The following is a 24,873-nucleotide window of genomic DNA, read 5'->3' on the forward strand; positions in this document are numbered from 1 at the left end:
CTTTTGTGGGGTTAAAATGCAATTGTTGAAAAAACGGTCACTATTTCCACCCATTGTTCATTTTTGTGTAGACCTATTACAATTACTAGAATTTCCTCCTTCTAAAATTGCTGCCATATTAATTGTAGTCAGTCTTTTCAGATTTTTTGCAGCAGTGAGCATCTGGGTATGGATGACCATTTCCCTTTAACTCACTGCATAGATATTTTCACTGCCACAGTGCACAAGCATCGCAGTCAGCCCAATGTTTCAGTGGCCAGAGAAATTCCTTAACTCCACTTTTCTCCTGCTCCACGCGCAAGCCAGTTCTGTTTACCTTGCAGCCCTTCCAACTGCCTCAGAACACCACCACTCGTTGCACCTCTGCTTTTGTGGCCGTTTGTGTGTCTCACTGCTCTTTTAATCTGTGGTTGAAATACCGTCCGTTTCCAGTCAAATGTTTCCACTCTTTTCCTCTGTCTAGGCTGCAGCAGCTCCTCTTCATGTGTCCTGAATCCCTGTGGATTGAGCTTCAGCTGCACCCCATCAACGCCTAATAATATGAAGACCTTTTACCTAAAATCATTGTGGATTAGGACCTCTATGGGTTTTAGTGGGAGACTGTGATAAGATTACTTTGTACGGCTAGATGGAACTTCTGTCAGTGCAACTAGAGTCAATAATGTTGAAGAGGCTGCCGGCTTAATAAAGTAAAATGGCATCCGATCCATAACAAGTTTGATAAACTCGGCGCTATAGGACACTGCTTTTTAATCGATGTAGAAATAGCTGGTTCTGTGTGTTGTGGTTAATGGCTAAGTGTATGCAAAGTTTTAACAAATGTATTTTAGAAAAGATTTGCATATCAGGTATGCAATATGTTCAGAGTATTGTGCAAAGTCTCTAAGATATTTTGAGCAGCGGATGTCTAGTCATGATTATGATCGATTGACAGGATTTCATAAAATTTTCCATATTTCGGTGTATTGATCAGGGAGAAGGGGGGTGTAAGTAATTTAATTATTCAATTTAATTGGCAAAGTAGATAGTGCTTAAGCTCTTAATACATTATACTGCAGAAACATATTTGAGTTTCTTTTCATGTTTGGCCATTTCCTTTCCTGTCATTTGGTAGGAAAGCCCAGACCTGCTGCTCCTGCTGAGAATGCTGTCTTTGGGCCATGGAGCCTGGGATATGATTGACAGTCAAATCTTCAGAGAACCCAAAATGGTATGTTATTAGAAATGTATTTTAATTTATATTTCTCAGTCATGTACTTTAGACAAGGCCAGGAGCTGGCTCTCTTTCATAACCAGCTCATGGTAAAGTACTGTATAACTTAAGAATTGTTCTCATTTAAGATCAATATCAAGATATTGACTAATGGATGTTGTATCCATCTTTAACATTAGGAACCAGAGCTGATCACAAGATTCCTCCCACTGCTTCAGTCCTTCGTGGTGGATGACTATACCTACAATGTTGAACAAAAGTTACCAGCTGAAGAAAAGTCAGTGGTTACATACCCCAGCACTGTCCCAGAGACATTTACCAGGTTTGTCATTTTCAGTCTGACCATTTCAAACAAGAATTATCCTGTCAGTTCCCATTTTTTTCATCAGTAGGCATGTTGCTCCTTTTAGCTCCCTATTATATGTTTGTTTGATTGATGAACAATGGCTTGTTCTTATACTAGATTTCTCCAGGAAAACCGAGTGGCCTGTGAGGTGTGTCTTTACTACGTGCTCCACATCACAAAACAGCGAAACAGAAATGCCCTACTTAGGCTCCTGCCTCCTTTAGGTAAGTCAATGTCCTTCCTTTCATCCTGATCGCACTGTAAGAGTATACAGAAGTTTTTTTGTAAATGATGTGATGTTTTTTTGGCAATAACTTGTATTCATCACTTTTGTGTGGTAAACTTTAGATTGATTAAAGAGGCAAAAGAATAATTAGATACACATAGTATGTGAAGGGTCCATACAGCACAGCATTTTAACAAGGACAAATTAACTTGTATATACCAGTCTCTGTCATTTTTGATAGTTTTCTTACTTTCTTTGTCACACCTTCCAAGGTTACACACAATATAAACGATATTCCCCCGTTAGTAGAACATAAATTGGGTTATTTGTCACACTAGTAGTGATCTTTTTTATGTTTGGTTATAACTAGTATTCCTCACTCCTGTGGGGTAAGCACATTGGGTATCTAATAATTATTTTGCATCACAAATTTAAGTATATGAATGTCTCAAACATCCTAGCATTTAAGGAAGCCTTGTGTTGTATGGAAAAACGTGTTATTGACATTTTTTGGGTTTTCTTTTCGGTAGCTGTATATGTTACTGGGCAATTTGTTTTGTTATATGCATCATGTACGTAAAGTGACAGAGCCTAACTGGGCAGTTATTTTTTGGGAATGTATAGAGTTGGAAAACTGAGCCTGTCATTGTCTGACCAATATGTGAATATTCTCTGTTCCTTTACAGTGGAGACCTTAAATGATTCAGCATTTACGGATATATTCTTGCACTTACTTACCAGTAACCTCACCTTAGTGGCAGACGAATTTAGCTCAGAAGAGTTCTGCACTTGCCTTTTTGATGGTTTCTTCCTCAAGTCCATTGCAAGGTAAGCATCTTCCCATTCGGCCTTTCCTGTATTATGTTAAAACTATAGTGAAAAATTGACAGGTAGCTATAGTTTCTCATGTTGCATCACCCACCTATTTAGTGAAGAGTAGCAGTGTAAACTGATTTCCCTGAGAGTTCATTGCTGTTGATATTTTCTCATAGGCTGGTGGCTTCAGTCACAAAAATCAAGGATCTGATTTAAAGAAGGGCAATAATAGAAAATCTACAGAAAGGACCTGCGGATTTTGAATTTTCTAGACCACAAAATCTGGTGCAGTTTGTCCCATGGATTTCCGCAATGTGACTATGCAACATTTGAAGTTGTTGCAAATTTAAAAGGGCAGGGAAGCTGTGGGTGATAACTTCCTATATCCTCTACATATGAGCTTTTTACCCCTTTTTTGTAATCAGACTGAGCAGAACTGCTGTACATCCTGAAAAGGAAAAGCGGAATCTTATTTTTCATCTTCTTCTTCTAAATTACTGTGACTGAAATTAGATTGAGCAGATGACGGATAGACCCCCACACAGAACGTGATACTACTGGTACTAGAACAAACTACTAAAAGTTTTGAAAACAAGGTGACATCCCTAGGTGAAACTCATCAGCAAAGATCACAAGTTTAGAAACTAATGTGTCAGACTTGTCTGAGGAAGTTTAATATAGAATGCTGTTTCCTCTCTAGACTAGATGGAACATTTGGAATGTGAGACACACTGCACCAGTGTGCGTGTGCAGGCTGCTCCTACATTTACTGAAGGGACTTTTCTTCCCACTGTCATCCACAGTTTCCTGCAATTCACCCGTATCAGGTTATTGAGCATTACGCCTATGGACTGCCTACTCTGAGATGATGGGGTCAGTAATAGTGTACTGTGCTGTACAGTGGGAAGTGAGAAGCAGCCACTAAATATCAACGTGCACCATTGGAAGGGCCTTCAGCCACAAAATACTATGGCTGCCCTCTCTAAAGCCAAGAATGATCCCAAATCGTCTTGTGCCAAAACTTAATTCTAGTATGTTAGGGTCTGCATTTTGTCATGGAAGCCCTATCTTATACCAAGAATTACCTCCAATGTATTGGCTCTACCGTCAATAATCTAATTAAGCCGGCAGCACCATGTGGGCCAGTGGAAGCATCAAATAACACTCTCACAAACTCGCTGATCATTTTATCAATAAGGTTAGCCAGATTTATTCATACTTCACGACAAGCTACAGACCAGAATAGGCTGCCTTACCTGACAAAATGACTGATCATCTACAAAGGGCAGAACTGAAAGAGCTAACCTTGCTTGATGGTGCTTCATTATCGCCCTGATGCACCAAATAAATCACGTTCCCCTGATGACTCAATGAAATCCATGCATATTTTACAATTTCAGGAAACTATTGTTCCCCCCATTTTTGTGTTTTTTAAAGAACTTGCCAATCTCTTCCTAACTATGGCAATGTTGCCAATGGCATGGAGAATGCCAAGGCCGTCCCTCTTTTGAAAAAGCCTTCTCTTGATGCTGCCCAGCCAGAAAACTATCGCCCCATCTCATTGCTACCTTTTCTATCTAAGTTAGTGGTGAAACATGTAAATAACTTCATGACAACTTTCTTGGATCATAACCATATTTTAGACCCATCACAGAATGGTTTTAGACCTTCCTAAAGTACTGAATCAGCTCTTGTGACAGTAATGGAGACCATACTCAGTGCTGCAAATGACGGTTGCTCTCATGCAATGATTCTTTTAGATTTAAGCACCACTTTCGATACGGTCGCCCATGCGGTGCTGCTACAGTGACTTCATGAAATAGGGGTCCATTGCAAAGGCTTGACTTGGTTCAGCTTCTTTCTTAAGTGATCGTCTTTCCAAGTGACATCCCTTCTGTTTCCTCGTCCCAAAGAGTGTTGGTATATGGCATCTGTCAGGGTGCGACTCTTAAGCCCTACTTGATCAATATATATGTCAGACCATTAGCTAATGTGGTAAAGCCTTTTGGGATCTCACTTGTCTCATATGCTGATGATACCCAACTTAGTATCTCTATATGCTGGTCTGACGGAAGGAATAGTTAGCTTTAAAAAATGTTTGACTGCTGGAGCCAGCTGGTTGCACGATAACTATTTAAACTTAAATGCCAACAGAACAGAAATCCTCCTTCTGGGCAAGCACACCCAGCTTTTGGGTGATCAATGGTGGCTTAAGGCGTTAGGCCACCCTCCTAAACCTATATCTGTGGTAAAAAAAATTTGCGTTGTGGTTTGACGACTCTCTTTCAAAACGCAGGTCCGGTCACTAGCTGGTACATGATTTGGCACCTTGAGAAGCCTCAAACCCATCGTCCGATTCCTTACTCGACAAGTTCGCCAACTGATTATACAATCACTTATCATGTTATACCTGGACTACTGTAACATTCTTTATTTTGGTGCCCAAAAATATTTTATAAATCAGTTACAGATTGTCCAGAATGCAGCTGCCAGACTACTTTTCCCTCTCCCCAAATTTTGCTCGGTCTCGCTGCTCCTCTGTTAACCCTACCCGCTGCCCATTGAGAATGTACCGAATTCAAAGGCCTGTGCATTTCCCACAAGATTCTAAACAAGCAAGGGGCCCCTAGCTTGGCTGCCTTGATGCAACTGTATGTGCCTACCAGAGCTTTGAGGTCGGCAGACTCCAATTTAGCCATGTACCTCGTATTAAAAGAGACAGAATGGGAGGTCGCTCTTTTCTGTGCTGTATCAGTTAGGAAAGATTTGAAATTGTTTGTGCTTCTGAAAGCAGCTAAAGACATGGCTTTTTTCACTTTAGGCTTTCCTCTATTTTCTTATGTAGTGCTTTGGCCCGTCTTATGATGGTTTTGACGTATTAGTAATTAGTGCTGGGAAGCCCCATTTTGGGGCAGCTATGTGCTTTAGAGATCTTCCCAACATAACAAGTGGAAGCTGTAGGAAGCTGGCTGTCTATATAGTGTCTATATAGTCTACCAAAATGAGTTGCGCTGTGCAGTGTTCAGGTATCCCTTACTAGTGTACAGTGGCTTGCTTTAACAACCCGAAGGTGCTCTCTTAGTGGTAGTGTGGACGAGCAGTCTTTGGCTTATCAGAGGGTAGTGTTAGGCATTTGTTGCACAAACAGAGTCAATAAATAAGAAACACACTCAATAAGTAAATTCAACACAAATTTGTGAAAATAGCATTGATTTTTATATTAATTTAACACCCAAGATCATCGAGATTAGGTAAGAACTTTTCTCATTAGCGATTTTTCAGAAACCCAGACAATACAGTTGTCAGATTTAAGGCATGAGCCTCGAACATGGTAATGTTATCCTCTGGGAGAAACATACACTGCATAGGGGTACTTGCAATAGAGTTACAGGGTCTTTCTTCTGGTCGCAAGGTAAGTAGAGGCCAAGGTCCTTAGAAGCACCAGCAGTTTTGGTTTACCTGCCCTGGTGTGTCCGGGTGCCGAGGTGCTGGTCGCAAGGGTAGCCTCAAACGCTACTGCTGAAGTTAATGGGAAAACCTGTAACAAGAACAAGGCTGTAAGTGGAGACTGGGGTACCAGTCTGGCAGAACCCAAAGGGGGGCTCGACTCTTGTGGATCTCTGGAACAAGGGGGCACTCTCGGTAGGCTCATACTCTGGCTGTGGGGCTCAGGTGCAGAGGTGTTTTGTCTGGCGGGTCGCTGGCATTGGAGGCTCTCACTTTGTAGGTTGACCTGGAGATGGGGACAAAACAGGCCAACAGGGCCATTCTCGATGATGGCCTCTCTGATGCTGACGTCCCATGTCCATAGGTCTGTCGTGGCGGTGTTGGTGTCTGTGCTGGACCCTAAACAAGCCTAGGCTCTGCAGCAAGGTCTCCAGTACCCTGGGTATTGGTGCAGGCGGGGGCCCTGGGGGTCCCAGCGTCTCCAAGCGTGGTAACAAGACAGATCTGACCTCCTGAGAGTTGCTAATTCTAGCCAAATTAAGCTGGTGGAATGCTTCTTTCATGGAGCATATCAGGTAGCCCACCTTAGGAATGTGTTTCTAGACTGGTGGTGCAACACGCCTACTTGCATAGTTAATTTCCAACCTGTCCTGGTGCCAATAGGGCCTCAGGGCACGGATTGGCCTCTCCCAGGTCTGGGGGAAGCCGTGGTCGCATATCAAAGGCGGCAGGGGCTTTGAAGCCCCTGGCCTTTATATGATGAATCACTAGCCAGCCTGCTGGAGGAGGTCTAAACAACTTCCTCCAGAGCAGGCATTGTTTCTGGCCTCGGAGAGAATCGGCTCTCACTTGTAGTGGGTCAGAAACAAGTCTATGGTGGCAGACTGGTTGACACTTGTCAGCCAGCACACTAGATAGTGGTGAGTTTTTCAGGGGGAATCACTAAGGTGCCCTCTGAGTGCTTGTCATAAATATCTTTTACTGGCAACAGTACAGAATCATTAAGACAAGGTGTTTGATACCGCACACCATAGATTTTAGTAAAGCCACCATATAGCTCGGGAACACTTATGACCATTGCCTTGTACATATACTTAAGATGGCTTCCCTGTACCATCTAGTAATTGAACTAGAGAGCACAGCGGCATATCTGCTCATACAGATATGCCCTTACATGTAATATAATGCACCCTACCTCACGGCTACAAGGCCTGCTGTAGGGGTGAGTTACATGTATTAAATGCAGTGACTTTGGCGATGTTGGGTTTTCACTCATGGTTTACACCATGACACAGTCTGCAATGGCATGCTGCATTCACTTGTATGGGTGTCCCTTAGAGGGGCATAATACATGCCGTAGGTACCTGGGGTACCACTTACAGGGATGGCAAAGTGTGTGCCAGACCAGTTTAGCTTTGTTTTAGGGAAAGAGCGCTGGCACTGGGGCCGGGTTAGCAGGAACCCAGTGCACATCAGTCGAAAATCATCATTTGCAGTAGCAAAAAGTGGGGGTGACCATGACAAAAAGGGGCACTTTCCTACAGCTGCATGTTATCTTGGATACCCAGTAAGCCCAAAAGTATATCAAGTATGCTGTGGCCAACCGCAGATTCACAAGTTAAACAAAAACACTCTTACTCACCCGCACTCTTTCACTCACCCTCCCTCCTTCTTCCCCCTCACTCACGCTAACTCATTCACTCACACTCACTCATTCTCTCTCATTCTCTCTCTTGCCACTCCTACTCCCTGTCACTCATACACAAACGTACTCACACTCACCCGTTCTAACTTTTACAAACACCACACAATCACCCTTTCACACTCAGTGACTCTGTCACAACTCCTGATGTACATACTCTCTTCTTTAACACAATAGGATTCAGTAGACCTCTGGGCCATGGTGCAACTGCACCAGCCTCACCATTCATAGGTACACCTCTTACAGCCACTCCCTCTCACAATCTCCCTGCTCATTAACTCCTTCACACTAACATTCACTTATTCATCCTCACACATTCACACACATTAACACTCGCATGCACAAAAACCTTTTTTTTTTTACTTACCTGGATTCTTTCGTGGACTCTCCATGGCAGCAGCAGATCAGGAATCTGTGCTTGTGTGAGGAGATCCTAGTTTAACTGCAGACTTTCTCCGACGTCGTCGGCTCTTATGCACTGGCCTCCACAGACTACATCCTCCTCGGAGACATGAACTTCCACCTCCAGAACGCCAACGACAGCAACTCCACCACCCTGCTCGACAACCTCGGATTCAAACAGCTTGTCACAAAACCCACCCACTCTGCCGGACACACGCTCGACCCCATCTTCTCCGCCAGTAACCACGTCACCTTCAGCCACACCACCGAACACCACTGGACCGGCCACCGCTGCATCCACTTCTCCTTCGGGAAACACACCACGCACAACCAGCCTCAACGAATCCCCCACTGCAACTGGAACAAGGTCACCGAAGACTAGCTAATCACCACACTCGCCTGAGACCCACCACCCGACCCCACCGACACAGCCGCCCGCAACCTCAGGCAATGGATCGACGACTGCGCCAACACTCTTGCCCCAGTCAAGAAATCCTCTAACAGATGCACCGACAGAAGGGCCAGCTGGTTCACCACTGACCTCCAGGCATCCAAGCAGGCCTGCCAAAGACTTGAGAAGAAGTGGCGCCACGAACAGACACCGGACAACCACGCTGCCCTCAAGAACGCCAGCTGCAAGCACCACCAAGTCATTCAAACCGCCAAAAGGACCTGCTTCAAGATACGCATCAACAACAAAGCACACAACAGCAAAGAACTCTTCAACATCGTGAAGGAACTCGCCAACCCCAGCTCCTGCTCCAACGACATCCCGCCGTCGCAAGACCTCTGCGACTCCCAGCCAACTTCTTTCACCGCAAGATCACAGACATCCACGACTGCTTCAACATCCAGACCCCCCCGACAGCCGGCGATACCTCAAACTCACCGCCCCCCAGCCACACCGGCCTCCTGCTCTCCTGGAACCACATCAACAATGACGACACCAAAATTATGAACACCATCCGCTCCGGCTCGCCATCTGACCCCTGCCCCCACCACATCTTCAACAAAGCAAGCTCCATCATCGCATCCCATCTCCGAAAGATCCTCAACATCTCCTTAGAGACTGCCACCTTCCCGGAGAGCTGGAAACATGCCGAGATAAACGCCCTACTCAAGAAACCCAAGTCAGACCCAAAGGACCTCAAGAACTTCCGGCCCATCTCCCTGCTCCCGTTCCCAGCGAAAGTCATTGAGAAGATTGTCAACAGGCAACTGACCCCCTTCCTTGAGGAGAACAACCCCCCGGACTCATCCCAGTCTGGATTCCGCACCAACCACAGCACCAAAACCACCCTCATCGCCGCCACCGACATCAGGACCCTGCTGGACAAAGGTGAAACCGTGGCCCTCATCCTCCTGTACCTCTCGGCCGCCTTCGACACAGTCAGCCACCACTCCCTACGCACACGCCTCCACGATGCGGGGATCCGCGACAAAGCCCTGGACTGGATCACCTCCTTCCTCACCGACAGAACCCAGAGAGTCCGCCCCCCCCTTCCGATCCGAAGCCACCAAGATCACCTGCGGCGTACCCCAAGGATCATCCCTCAGCCGGACCCTCTTTAATGTCTACATGGCACCGCTCGTCAACATCGTCCGATCACACCTCAACATCGTCTCATACGCCAGTGACACGCAGCTGATTCTCTTCCTCACCAAGGACCCCGCTACCACCAAAACCAACCTCCACGCAGGAATGAAGGCCCTCGCCGAATGGATGAAGAACAGCCGCCTGAAACTGAACTGCGACAAGACGCAGGTCTTCATCCTCGGCTCCACCCCATCCGCCTGGGACGACTCCTGGTGGCCGGCTGCGCTGAGAGCTGCACCGACCATGCACGCAACCTGGGGTTCATCCTGGACTCATCACTTTCAATGACCCAGCAAGTCAATGCCATCTACAGATGGATCCCCACCGGAACCAGAAGGACGGTCACCCAGGCCCTCGTCAACAGCAGGCTGGACTACGGCAACGCCCTCTACGCGGCAACCATGGCCAACCATCAGAAAAGACTCCAACGCATACAGAACGTCTCCGCACGCCTCATCCTCGACATCCCCTGCCACAGCCACATCACTGCCCACCTGGGAGACCTGCACTGGCTCCCCGTCAACAAGAGGATCACCTTCAAGCTCCTTACCCACGCTCACAAAGCACTCCACAACGCCGGACCAGCTTACCTCAACAAACGACTCACCTTCTACACCCCGATTCACCAGCTTCGCTCCGCCAACCTCACCCTTGCCACCGTCCCACGCATCCACCGAACGGCCACCGGCGACAGATCTTTCTCCCACCTCACCGCCAAGACATGGAACACCCTCCCCATCCACCTACGACAGACCCAGGACCTGTTAACCTTCAGAAGACTTCTCAAGACCTGGCTGTTCGAGCAGTAGCAGCACCGCCCCTCTCCCTTAGCGCCTTGAGACCCTCACGGGTGAGTAGTGTGCTCTACCAATGTTCTGCTTAATTGATTGATGTGTTGTGGTGCACAATGATTAACTGTCACTGGATAATCTGCCTTCCCCGGGTTTTTCCCCACCTCTCTTCACCCCATTTCCTGTGTTCCTAGTTTATGAGAGAGATGCTGTTTTTCATATCAAATTATTCTTGTACAGACCTCAGGTCATAAATTATTTTTTGTTTCCTTTGTGATATGGTTATTTATATTTGTACATTAGGCAATGCTGGTTGCCCTAAGAATAGTTATTTTTTTGTTGTTGACTCCAGCCTCATGGTGGCAAGGCATTCTTCTGGTTCATTTGCTACATCTTTGCTCCACCCTTGGGTCTTGATGCTCCTCAAACTCTACACTTGCTGGTAATGTCCACGTTTCAATCCCCCAGGGCACTCCTTTGTTGACATCTAATTTCTCTGCAAAGCCAAACACAGTGGTATTTACTATAATATAACGGTATATACTTAATCCTCCAAACTACCCAGCTTAGAAGCATAACAAGTGCAGTAGGTTAATAGGTTGGTGAATTTTGAAATTGCACGCATAGTTTATAAATAGTTTGGGCATGTATGAAATGAACTTGCAATTTATGAACATACATTTACTTTATTATCTGCAGCATTTGCCTTTGACACCCATGATGGTTCATTATCTTGCAAGCCTCAAGTTATCTGTTATTTCCACATATATTGTTTCTAACATTAAGAGATCCACATCTTTTTTTCAGAAAGGAGAATGTGCATCGGCATGCTTTGAGGCTTCTGCTTCACCTGCACCATAAAGTGGCACCTTCTAAAGTAGAGTCTTTACAGAAAGCCCTTGAACCAACAAAAACGGTAAGTAAAATTAGGCTGTTATTTGCTTTATTTCCACAAACTGAATATGGTTACATAGTTTGTTCACTCCAGTGATGTTTGATGTGCATAATACCTATTGACTTAAAAATGCCCTAGGCAGAAAATGCATCAAAACTAGGTTTCCTTGTTCTATCATTACAAGGGGTGTCCTAAGATATTTACCATTTTTAGAGGTTTACAGTAGGGGCTCTGTAGTTGTGTGCAACAGGTAGTGGGTCCTGCTCTGCCTTTTTGATGTTTTTAGTCAGTTGTAATGGCATCAATGGCCTTTTTGATAAGTATGCTCTCTCATTGCCAGACATATTGCGTTACACGCAATTATCAAACTAAAAAATAAGTCAATTAATGGCTGCCAACAGACTGGAAATATAACTCCCATCATGAATATGCAGGAGGATAGGAGCTCTATTGGGGATTGTCGTTCCAAGGTAATGATTCACAAATATTATTATTATATTGTTTTAGTAGCAATGTCCATCATGAATGGCGGCACTCAGATGTATGGATTCTGCAGGACAAATATTCAGCCCTAGTGTTAGTAAAGGTAATGGTGGTTAGTGAATGTAGATGTAAAGTATGATGCAACAATCTTAAATATTTTTGCGAGAAAATAGAAAGGATTTGTAAAATCAATGGCGGCTTATTCGTGTGAGTGAAGTGGGTGTCAGTGCTTTTAGTTAGGAGCTCCATTAGAAAAAATCTTGCATGTTCAATTGACTTACTTCTTGGTAGGTTAAAAGGGAATCATTCTGACATCCAACTTTCATTGAACAATGATCAAAAATGGAATGGTGAAGCATGAACTTTCTTGAGGTGTACATGAGGTGTTTATTTAGGTTTTAAACCAAATCCTTTTTAGGTCCAGACATGCTGTATTCACTCTGTGGGCTTAGAGCCCGCCTCCAGCTTTTGATTGGCTTTTGTCATTGTTCTTTAAAAAACGTTGCTTCTAATTAGATATTGCTTCTTGTTTATCCCACCTTTTTTTCATTTGTCAACTTCCAAGGAGTATCGCTGCAGGACTTGTGCCCTACCACTTGTCACATTTTATTTCCTGGCTCAGAGACTTTTTTTTTAATTTTCAACGAGCACTTCCCACAAGTGTACACCTTTTGTTTGCTTTGCAGTGCCGCTTCATGGCCACCATGCTTCCTCTGCTCTTTCCCCCTTGTTTAAATTTGCATTGCAATGCTGTTCTGCCATGGAGCGCATTAAGTGTTCCAGCCCCTCCCACTCCCCCTTGTGCCTGTCCCTCACCCCTCCTGCCACATTACTTGTTTTACATTTTTAGGCATGATATCACTTCCTATTTTTCCGCTCATGATTCTTATTCAGTTTCATTTCGTCATGAAAGAAATCCAACACGCGGTTTTGAACTTACGCTCTCCTCTTTAAGAGACGACTAGTTTTATTTCATATGCATGCAGTGGGTTTAGACAGGGCATGACCTTGCCAAGGATCCCAGCCTCAACTGCAATGAATACAGATACCCAAATAGAAACTCAGCTGACATGCTTCATTCTTCATCTGAAAGGCAAGTTGCTTGCGCTGCCCCCACCTGTGATGCCAGCTAATTGAGCTATATTTCAAAACACAAGTGCAACCCATATGTACCTGTGAACTGATTGAGCTATGCCCGAGCCACAGCGTAAGCCTATTGTCTGAAGCAATAATGAGAAGCAGATGTCATGCCCAGCAGGAGGAGCCCTGTTTTCTTTTCTCTCACACTCCATAGCTGAACAGCTGCCAGTGACCATCCCATCGGTGACATCCCGTATACATGCGACTGACAGGCTCTGGTGAGGGATTGGAAAGCATCACATTCAAAAGAACGAGGACGTGCTTTTAAATAAAAAAAAATAATTTTTAGGTGTGACGGAGCTGTTTTTAGGTGTGACGGAGCTGAGTCCCTGCAATCCAAGAGAGTAATGACTAGCGCTCACAGCCCGCCGAGGATTGCTTGGTGTGTTTACTAGTCATCAGTATAATTATGCTTTTGGTTTTCTATGATAGATTGTTTACCCATTTTTAGGTCGAGGACTACCGGTCTGCCGAAAGGCAGAACCGGAAGTCGGAGATTTAATGACTTGGAGAAGAGGGGCTTGATCCGCCCCTCTTCTCCCCTGTTCTCCATTGGGTGGCCTCGTAAATGCTGGCCAGCCACTGGAGAAGAGGTCAGTCACTCCGATTAGGCCCCGTCCTTTTCGGATCAGGGGGCGTGTTTTTTGCGAGAAGTCTCAAGGAGGAGACAACAGCAAAACACGCCCCCGAATCCGAAAAGGACGCTGCGTTTCTCCGAGGCACTGCTCTGCCTCGGAGAAAGGCGGTGGTGTCTTCCGGTGCCCTCGGCTTGTTTTAAACCCAGACGTGTGTACAGTAGGGAGAGTGTATTCAGCCGAGAGTGGGGGGAGGGGCAGTCATGGTGACTTCGTGGGCTTGTTTTCTGCTCTAAAAGAGTCCTCTCTCCGATTAGGACCTAGTTTCTTTCTGTTTCTACAATCGCTCCCCTTTGTTTCCTGTCTCGTTTTCTTGTTTCTGAGCCAGTTCCTTCTATTTCTGCCCTTAGCTCCTTCTTTTGTGCGCCTGTCCCTTGCGCTTCTCATTTCTAGGTACCTTGCAGCCCCATTCTCTTGTTACAGATGCCACTCTCCTTGTCTTAGCCTCACTTGTTTTGTATCCATCTTTATCCTGCCTAACATTGTTATTCAATGTTGAATAGCGCTAGCTAGACCCGAGGGTATCGGAGCGCTTTACATGTTAAGTGAGGAGGTTCACTCGAAGTACTGCGAGGATTCATGTGGGTCAAAACTGTCAACAAAAGAGTACAGAACAATACAGCAGTGAGATATTCAAAACAACCACGGAGGGATAGAACATCCCGCACTAAGGTAACCGCGCTAGAGGCCGCGCGAGCCAGATGACGCGTTGAGGGTGCTGCCCTTGGGGGTTGCATAGTCCGGTTAGGGGGCATGTTGAAGTAGTCGTTGAGCAGTGGGGAGAGTGTATTCAGCCGAGAGTGGGGGGAGGGGCAGTCATGGTGACTTCGTGGGCTTGTTTTCTGCTCTAAAAGAGTCCTTGGTGTTATGAGGCTTGTGTCAGTGGGCGCTTGGGCTGACATAAAGCAGTAAATTAATGTGCGATGCCTGACGGGGCACACTTACATTCCAGTGCTCGCTCCTGGTCTGTAAGGTATATACTGCGCTATTGGTACGTCTCTGTCTTTATATAGATCTATAAAAGCGCGCAGTCTGAAGCAGCCCTAAATCAGACATGTGGGCGCTATATAAGACACAAAGGCATGTGTAATTGTGTACTCTTCGAATTCCGCAGTTTTAGTTTGTTTGCTGTGTCTCCCTGGCGCTCGTGGTTTGTTTTGCATTTTCTACACATGTACAGTGCCTAGAAGCGGCCTGGATGCAGGGCAATTGCCCGAGTTCAAAAACAAAATCCTGACGTTAGCTCAGTCAATAGATCATAGTGGGCCTTCCTTCAAATTACTAAATCTATATATATTGTTTGCATTGTTGCTTCTTTGTAGTGCCTAAAACTCTCCAATACACCGTGTGGGTGCTACACACATATGTAGTGTATACATACATAAATCCGGTGTCCATCGGCTATTAGAATCGGGCTGCAAAAAGTTTCTGGTGACGGAAGAAAGATTTAACGGCCTTGGATTCACAAATTACTTTGGTTTGTTTTTTTGTTACATTACTTTATTGAAGTTTGGGTGACAATCAGTTTGACTGATAAGGATTTTTATGTATCCAGAGGAAACTATATTGAAAATGTACTAGAGGTCTGTTACTTTGCAATTCAACGAAAGCACCCCGGATTAGTACGGCAGCGATTTCATTTCTTTGGAAGGAAATGTCGTGGGAGGGGGCGCTTGCTTGGCCACAGCTGTGCCGATTGTTAGAGAGTAGAACAAGCATTTACAATGCAACGGTCTCGGCATTGTTAAAGTTAGAGCTATTGGCTTTGCTCATGGCAATGCCATTTCTTTAAATGTTTTAAAAACAAAAACATAAACAAAAATAATGTCAAGAGCAATGCCAATAGCTCTAACTTTAACAATGCCGAGACCGTTGCATTGTAAATGCTTGTTTGTTATGAAATTAATATTTTATGAAGTTTATGAAGCCAATTTCCAGCAACTTCAGAGTGCTTTTGGTGTCAGTAAGTGAGCTGATGAAAGATTACTCCTGTAAAGAATGACACTTTAAATTGTCAGTTGTCTCCTATACTCCTATTCTATTTTTCTACTGTCTTAGCACAGGGTGGGGTGACTTATTCAGGCTCGATAACACATAGAACATTGAATCTGAGCTCCTTGAGTCTAAATGCTAAACTTGGGTTACTGTTGTATGTATCTAGCTGTGGATTCCTGAACTTTTGAATATTCCCCATGCGCAGCGTTCAGTGGGAACTTTTCTCTCTAGCTCTCTCGACAAGGATGTCACAAGACCACGGCTCCGCGTGACATCATCGAAACAATAAGAAGACCTCGTCGGCATGCTGACGTCTGTTCCCTTTTTTCAGCGCCGTTGATGCGTAACGTTTTTTCTTTGGCTCTCCATACTGTGGGATATTTCTTCCTTTTTTTTTGTAGGTGCAACGTTGTTGCAAGTGAAGATGTCTCCTCCGCAGAAGTCAGGATTAAATCCCTGGAGGGCATGTGAGGGTCAAATGTCCATCACTGACCCACATGACAATTGCCTTTGGTGCCTGTTTGATGCCCTTTCGTCATGTTAACAGATGAACCCCGAAGGCTTTGAAAGAAAGGGAGGCAAAGCTTTCATGGCAAAGGCTAAAAGCAGAAGAGAAGTGGTCAAAGGTCCTGACCTCACCTATCAGATTCGCCAGCTCCCCATATTTCGAGTTTGTCCAAATGGAAGCACAAGAAGAAGCAACGCCGTGGTTCTCAGCGTCGCTCTTCCAGGGATGTTTTACCAACGTCGGTATCCTCTGGTCCAAAGACCCGTAAGGTAAGAGGGGAGATATCTGCAACTCCATCTCCAGGGGTGCCCCCGGCGTCTCCCCCGGCTCCAAGGCCAAAGATTTAGATTGTACGGCCTCTGCTGGAGCCAGATTAAAATTTTGTCCCAGGCCTGAAGGTCTTGGGCCTGCTCGGTGTGTTAGCCTCCTGCAGTCTGTTGGTCAACCATGCACGTTGGCACATGAGGGCTTCAGTGGTGCCTCTGCAGGCAGTGGTTTCAGCACAACAGATCTCAAGGAGTTGGTCAGGCTCTCCGGAGACACTGCTGCCGATTTTCAATGGTGGGGTGTGTCCCGTAGTCTCAAGAGAAGCTGTTTCACCCTCCGCATCTGGTGACCAACATTGTAACGGGTGCCTCCACTCTAGGGTGGGGAGCTCCTCTTTCGGATTTGGAGATCAAAGGTCTTTGGTCGCCGGAGGAAAGATTGTTGCATATCAATATTCTGCGATTGCGGGCAATTTGTCTTGCTCTCAAGGCCATCCTCCCTTCCCTTCGCGTTAGTCAATTCAAGCTTTGACAAACAATACTACTGCGATGTGGTATTTAAACAAACCGGGAGGAGTAGGGTTGTATCTTCTCTGCAGAGAAGCTCTGTGGCTCTGGTTCTGGACTCAGGACCATCAGATTTGCATCATTGCAAATCACTTGGCCGGAGTTCTGAATGCCCGTGTGGACAGTCTCAGCCAGCGTTATTCAACCAATAACAAGTTGCCTCTCCATCCGGAAGTGGTTTGGCACATTTTCGGGCTTTGGGGATTCTTCAGTTAGACCTGTTTGCCATCCACAAGAACGTGCACTGCCAGTCGTTCTTAAGCCTCCAGTATCTGATGATCTGATGCAGGGAGCATTGGATACGTGTTTCAACTGAACTGGAAGCTCCCAGCTGCTTTATGCGTTCCCTTCCTCCATACCCTTGATTCCTGTGGTTCTGGAGAAGATTTGCCAAGACTGGGCATAGTCGTATTAATAGCCCCGGATTGGCCATCAAGGGTGTGGTACATAGACCGTTTTTTTACCACTCACTGTGCCGTCCGCTTCGTTTCCTTCTCTGGGCAGACCTTCCCCCGCATTCGCTGGGGCAGATTCTACACGCCCACCTCCAAAGTCTGCACCTTCTTGCTTGGAGATTGAACGGGCAACCTGAGTTCTTTCTCTATCTCCCCTGATGTGGTGGATGTTATTTTATCAGCGAGAGGACATTCCACCAAGACAGTATATGCTGGCAGAGGAGTGAAATTTGTGAAATGGTGTGGAGAGAATTCAATTGATCCTTTTGAAAGCCTATTTGACAGAAGGTTTGAGTATCTGAAAGAAACAGTTCGGTATAGATTCTTTACCTTAGAATTACCCCCAGGCGTCAGACTGGATCCGGAAAGTTTTTCATCAACAGTACCCCTGCGTGTCGGAAGCTGGCGTCTGTTGACTCCGCGTTTATCGTCGACGTTGTGGTCCCCGGGATGACGTCGCACTAGCTACCTAGACGCCGCCCTCGCGTGCTGACGTCCGTTATTTCTTTTTCTGCACCAGCAAGCGCATATCCCGAGAGAGCGGTACACCCAGTCAGTTTTTTGACTGAGCTTTTTTCTCGTCTTTGTTGTTTTTTGAGTCCTTTCGACTCCTGGTGCACGAGGGATGGCCGGCTTTAAGGCTTGCGGTTCCTGTAACCGACTGATATTGATGACTGATCCGCACCGCGTGTGCCTCTAATGCCTGGAACGCAACCACAACCCCAAGTTATGCTCCGACTGCCGGACCATGGCCCGAAGTCTTTGCAAGAGTGGTCCTGAAAGCTACTCAAGGCCCGGCAGTCGGCTCCGCGCCGTTTGAGGTCCCGGTCGCAGAGGAGGTCGCGGGACCAGTCACGGAGCCAACACCATTCTTCCTCTAAGTCTTCGCACTCAGGGTCAGGTAAGTCGAAGCACAAAAAGAAGTCGAAGAAGCATTGTTGCTCTTCAAGGTCTCGTCCGTCGGCAGATGCGACGAGGGATGCGGGTGGTGCCCCTCTGGTGGCTCCGCGTGCGGAGCCCGTAGGGTCGGCTCCGGGTAGGACTGGCAAGAGGAACTGGGGGAAGCCAGTGGTCTGGATACCTCACTAGACCTTTGCATGTTGTCTCCTCCTACCGTGGCTACGGAGGAGGGAGCAGTGGTGTTGCGTAGGGCGGCTTAGGCTCTCCACCTCGAGCTACCTACGGTGGCAGTCAGGACTAATCTCCTGACACATGTCCTTCACCCGGCAGCGAGATCTTCGGAACCCCTGCTGCTGTTTTATGAAGACCTCACGGACATCCTTTTGGGCACGTGGTCCAGGCTCAACACAGGGTCTCATGTGGACAGGATAATTGCCCAACGCCACCGCCCGGCCCCGGGTGACCCCACTTTCCTCTTCCAACACCCCACCCCTGAGAGCTTGGTGGTCCAAGCCTCCACTTGTAAAGGCGCCTGCCCTACCGCAGCACTGGATAGGGAATCCAAAAAGCTTGACCACCTTGGGAAGAAAATGTTTTCTTCCGCCAGCTTGGAACTTCAGTCTGTAAACACCGCATGTCTGTTGGGCCGTTACACCCACTCTTTGTGAGATACGGTGGCGCTGGTGCTGCCTCAGTGCCCGGAGGAGGCCCTGGCTGTTCTCTCCCGTGCAGTTGCTGAGAGGAGAGACGCAGTGAAATTTACCATCTGCTGTGGGCTGGAGACCGCCGACGCACTTGGCAGGACAATTTCCACGTCTGTAGCCCTTCGACGCTACGCCTGGTTGCGTTCTACTTGTTTTTCCGGGGGTGTCCAATCCACCCTTATGGACATGCCCTTTGATAGCCGCCGCCGCCTTTTCGGCGACAAGGCAGACAACGCGCTAGAGCGCTTTAAGGACTCTCGAGCTATGGCCAATTCCTTGGGACTCTCTACCACCCACCCTGCGCAGTCTGCCTTTCGCCCCTTTTGTGGCTACAGAAGGGGTGACCCTCTACGTCCCGCCCAAAGCCACCGGCCGGCGCTAGCTGTTCAGCCCCAGCACGGCCGGGGATGTAGGAACCACCGCTGTGGTTCTGGGAGCCAGCGAGCAGGCCAGTCCACCACAGCCCCCTCTGCAGCCTCCAAACCCTCCTAGTCCAACCTTTCAGGGTCACCAAATGCAAGTGGGCGGCAGGATCTGCCAATACCTCCCCCACTGGCGCAACATCACATTGGACAGGTAGGTTTTGCAAATAGTCCGAAAGGGCTACTTCCTCGCCTTCGAGACTCCCTCCATGCCACCACAGTACCATCGCATGTCGGCGGATCACCTGGTCCTTCTCCAACAGGAAGTTTTGACACTCTTGGCCAAGGGTGCCATTGAGCGCGTTCCTGCCCCAGAAGTAGGTCGTGGTTGCTGTACCCACTACTTCTGGTACCCAAGAAGGATAAAGGCCTGCGTCCTATCTTGGATCTCAGGAACGTCAACCGCTTCCTCCAGAAGGAGAAGCTCAAAATGTTGACGCTCACTCAGGTCTTGTCTGCCCTCGACCCTGTTGACTGGATGGTAGCGTTGGACTTGCAGGATGCTTACTTTCACATACCCGTCCTGCCGGCCCACCAGCGTTACCTGCCGTTCACAGTAGGCCACAAGCACTTTCAGTTTACCGGGCTCCCCTTTGGCCTTACCAGCACCCATCGGGTGTTCACAAAAGTGATGGCGATGGTCGCAGCCCATCTGCCCAGATCAGGGGTTTAACACTTCGCGTATCTCGACGACTGACTCTTGAAGGCAGGCTCGCCCCATGCTGTCGTCGCCCACCTCCAGACTACTGCCGACCTCCTGCATTCGCTGGGGTTCTCCATCATCGTGCCGAAGTCACACCTGACCCCCTCTCAGAAGCTCCTCTTCATCAGGGCGGTTCTGGACACGACGCAGTTTCGGGTTTATCCTCCCGAACAGCGAGTCCGGGATATTCGGGCCATGATTCCGATCATCTTGGGTTTCGGTCAGAATGACCCTCAGGCTACTGGGTCAAATGGCCTCCTGCATCCTTCTGGTGAACCATGCCAGATGACATATGTGGGCTCCGCAGTGGGACCTGAAGTTCCAGTGGGCGCAACATCAGTCTGGTTGCGTCCAGGGCACAGCACACCAATTGTAGTGGTGGCTCACAAACCAGTATTGGGTTTCGGCGGCAGATGCCTTTCCCTTCCCCAACCACAGTTCACAGTGGTGACCGATGCATCACTTCTGGGATGGGGCGGCCACATGGAGAGGCGGAGATCAGAGACCTCTGGTCTCCAGTGGATTCCGGGCTCCATATCAACCTTCTGGAACTTCGGGCGATTCGTCTTGCACTCAAAGCATTCCTTCCCTCTGTCCGGGGAAGAGTAGTGCAGGTGTTCACAGACACCACCACCATGTGATAATGCAACAAACAAGGCTGGGTGGGGTCGTGGACCCTATGTCAGGAGGCCCTCCACCTCTGGACATGGCTGGAACATCAGGGCATATTCCCGGTGATTCAACACCTGGCGGGTTCCCTGATGCCAGGGCGGACGAACTTAGCTGCAGGTACATGATGGATCACGAATTGCATCTTCACTCGGAGGTGGTGAAAGGTCTCTTTCAGCAGTGGGGACAGCGGTCTTCTATACGCCTTTCCGCCTATACCACTTCTGCCCAGAGTGCTGAAGTAGATCATGCGCAACCGGGCCCAAGTCATTCTTGTGGCTCCAGACTGGGCATGAAGAGTCTGGTATCCCGAGCTGCTCCACATGGCCATCGATCCTCCGATCCGACTGCCTCCTCTGGCAGATCTTCGGTCGCAGCAGCAGGGGATGTTTCGCCACCCAAACCTGTCCAGCCTCCACCTCCTTGAGTGGAGATTGAGCGGCGGCAGTTGACGTCGTTTGACCTGCCTCCAGAAGTCTGTGATGTTATTTTGGCATCCAGGCATCCCTCCACTAAGATGGTATACGCCTGTCGATGTAACAAATTTGTGGCATTGTGCACAGCACAGGCTGTGGATCCCCTTTCCGCCCCTCTTTCTGGGGTCCTCTTTTTCCTCCTTTCTCTGGCCCAGCAGGGCTCTGCTGTGGGCACTCTAAAGGCTTCCTGATCAGCCTTCTCTTTTCAAGTCCCCTGTTCTAAATAGATTCCTTAAGGGCATTACTCATCTTTTTCCTCCTGTTCACTTTGTAATGCCCCAGTGGGACTTTAGCTTGGTTCTTACCTATCTTATGTGCGCTCCCTTTGAGCCACTGCATAACTGTTCTCTCAGGCTTCTCACTTTGAAAACTGCCTTTCTAGTGGCCATCACCTCTGTTCGCAGGGTGAGTAAGCTCCAAGCTCTTTCTTCCAAGCCTCCCTTTCTGGCTGTTCATCCAGACATGGTCGTCCTCAGAACTAGACCTTCCTTTCTTCCCAAGGTGGTTACTTCTTTCCACATTGGCCAAACCATCACTTTGCCAACCTTCTTTCCGCCTCCGCATCCTTCAAAAGAGGAAGAGAGGCTCCACCGTCTGAATCCAAAACATGCGCTTTCCTTCTACTTGAATTGCACAAAACAATTCCGGGTGGACGACCAGCTCTTAGTCGGTTACGTGGGTTCTAAAAATGGTTGGTTGTTCTGTGCATCAGAGCCTGCTATTCTTTGGCAAAGAAGGAGCTTCCAGTGGGACTATGCGCCCATTCCACCAGGGCGACGGCAGCTACTACTGCTTTGGGGCGAGGAGTTCCCCTCCCTTAATGACATCTGTCAGGCAGCTGCGTGGGCATCGCTGCACACATTCACCAAACACTCCTGCCTGGACAGCCAAGTCCGGAGAGACTGCTTCTTTGGCCGTTCTGTTCGCCAGATCTTTCTGGTGTGAACTTAGTTCTCAGACTCACATCCGGGGTTGGTATTGCTGGGGTATCTATTCTAAGGTAAGGAATCTATAACTGACTGTTTCTTTCAGATGATCAAGTTACTTACCTTCGGTAACAATATATCTGTAAGAAATATAGGTTAGCTATAGATCCCTTACCGCCCCACCCATCCTCCCGGTTCTGCTAACTGACTTCTAGGGTTAAGGTCATCCTTTCAGGGCCCTAGTTTTTGTGTACTAGTGGTCAGTGCCTTGCATGGCTCTGCGCTTCTGGCGTGGAAAGTCGTGTACAGAACCGACGTCAGCACGTGAGGGCTGCTTCACTGTAGCTACCGCGACGTCATCCGTGCGACCCTGACGATGAATGCAGAGTTGACCGATGCCACTTCCGACGTGCTGGGGTACTGCTGATGAAAAACTTTCCGAATCCAGTCTGACACCTGGGGATAGTTCTAAGGTAAGGAATCTATAACTAACCTATGTTTCTTACAGAGACATCGTTACCGAAGGTAAGTAACTTGTTCTTTGCGCTTTTCCTGGACAGCAAGGTTGCACATTTGCAACAGTTATGGGGTATTTGTCTGGCCTTTGGCATTCATTTGTTTGCCTGACCAACCTTCCCTTTTCAAGTCTCCTATAGAATTAAGAATCATTAAGGGGCTTACTAATAAGTTTCCTCCCAAACTGTTTATTGTGCCTCAGTAGAATCTTAATCTAGTGCTTACATATTTTGTGTGTCCTCCATTTGAACCCTTACATAGTTGCCTGTTGAGGCTTCTTACTTTTAAGACCATATTTTCTTTGGCTATAAGCTCTGCGTGAGTGAGTGAGTTGCAGACCCTTAGTACTAAGCCTCCTTTCATGTGGATACGTTGGTGCTTATAATCAGAGCTGCTTTAATGCCAAAGGTGGTCACTCCATTCCATTTGGGACAGTCTATTACTTTGTCTACGTTTTACCCTTTCCCACATCCATCAAAGGAGGAGGAGAGGCTACATCGTTTGGACCTAAGGGCTTTGAGCTTCTACATAGACAGAACTCCCGAGTTCAGGATGGATGACCTGCTGTTTGTTGGATATGTGGACTAAATGAGAGGGAAAACAGTGCACAAGAGGACTTTGTCCAGATAGGTAAACCTGTGTATCAAGATCTGCTACACCATGGCTAGGAAGGAACCACCTCATTGTATTAGTCAAGTCTTCAACTTCTGCTTTGGCTAGCGGTGTCCCTGTGATTGACATTTGCAAAGCAGCAACTTGGTCCTCCCTCCACACTTTTGCAAAACATTATTGCTTGGTTTCGGAAGTGAGGCGGGACGGCCATTTTGCTCATTCTATTTTACAGAATTTTTGGGTATAGGCAGGCACCCACCTCAGAGTGCAGGACTGCTTGTGGATTCTATTTAAAAAAGGAGGAATCCACAGGTAGATGTATCCATCAGAATAACAAGTTACTTACCTTCGGTAACTCTTTTTCTGGTGGATACCTCACTGACCCACCCACCTCCCTGTTGCCTGTCTGGGTATATTGAAAATAAGTTTGGTTATAGTTAATATATGAAGTTCCTAATCATGAATTCTGTGAAACTCATAATTATGCTATTGTATATGCATTTTAAGTGTATTTCATTTATTTTGTCCCCGCTCCTGCCTCCCAGCTGTTCAGCCCTCCCTGACCCCTACTTAATGGCAGCCGCGTCACAGGCGCGCCAAAGGCAAGCCCGTCTGTGCCCATCCGTGACCCGACTGCGACCAGCGCCAGGAACCCTGGATCTCTGCACCACCAACGCTACGACCCAGCGGCACTCCATGCTCTCAACCCAGGCCGCAACAACAACTGCAAGCTAGCATCACCAGCCGACACCCTCAGCTGTCACTGCTGCCAGCACACCTGCAGTACCGCCAAGACCACAGACCCAGCGCAACCCGCCCGCAAGAACACAACCGAACCGAAGACCCTGCAATGCATCCTCCTCAGTGTTCGATCCCTCCACAAACACGGCACTGAAATCTGGGAACTCCTCGACAGCACCACCCCGGACGTAGCATTCTTTACCGAAACCTGCACCAACACCAACTCTGGACTGGACATCGCCATTCCCTAAGGATACAAGATCTCCAGGAAGGACCGCCCCACCTGCCCTGGAAGAGGAATCGCCATCGTCCACAAATCCACCTTCCGCCTGGGCACACTCCCCGACGAGCCCACAGACCTGATGAACACCTTCACTTCAAGATACTGGCCAGCCTAACCTCCACCCTCCGAGGAAGCCTCATCTACTGACCCCCTGGACCCCGCAGAGTTTCACCAACTTCTTCACGAACATCATTTCCCCGCATGCCATCGCGTCCACCAACCACACCCTACTGGGAGACCTCAACTTCCACCTCGACAACCAACTGGACCCTCCAGCACCACATCCCTCCTGGACAACCTCCACAACATTGGACTTCGCCAGATTGTGACCGAACGCACGCACTCAGCAGGACACACCTTCGACCCCCTCTTCACAACAGGAAACTCCATCACCTTCAGCCACACCACCGAACTCCGATGAACTGACCATCGATGCC

At 47.7% G+C, this 24,873-nt stretch overlaps 1 protein-coding gene across 2 annotated transcripts in view; it reads left to right on the forward strand.

Annotated features, from left to right (window-relative positions):
- NELFB (negative elongation factor complex member B) overlaps positions 1-24,873 on the forward strand; it is a 229,629-nt gene that overhangs the window by 185,243 nt on the left and 19,513 nt on the right. For both annotated transcript variants that reach the window (XM_085611440.1, XM_085611446.1), the window contains 5 exons: positions 1,115-1,210; positions 1,393-1,535; positions 1,677-1,783; positions 2,472-2,613; positions 11,348-11,456. In XM_085611440.1, coding sequence (XP_085467566.1) covers positions 1,115-1,210; positions 1,393-1,535; positions 1,677-1,783; positions 2,472-2,613; positions 11,348-11,456 — 597 coding nt within the window. The remainder of the gene's footprint in view (positions 1-1,114; positions 1,211-1,392; positions 1,536-1,676; positions 1,784-2,471; positions 2,614-11,347; positions 11,457-24,873) is intronic.

The sequence above is a fragment of the Triturus cristatus genome, chromosome 1_2, assembly GCF_964204655.1.
Source record: "Triturus cristatus chromosome 1_2, aTriCri1.1, whole genome shotgun sequence".
Lineage (NCBI taxonomy): Eukaryota > Metazoa > Chordata > Amphibia > Caudata > Salamandridae > Triturus > Triturus cristatus.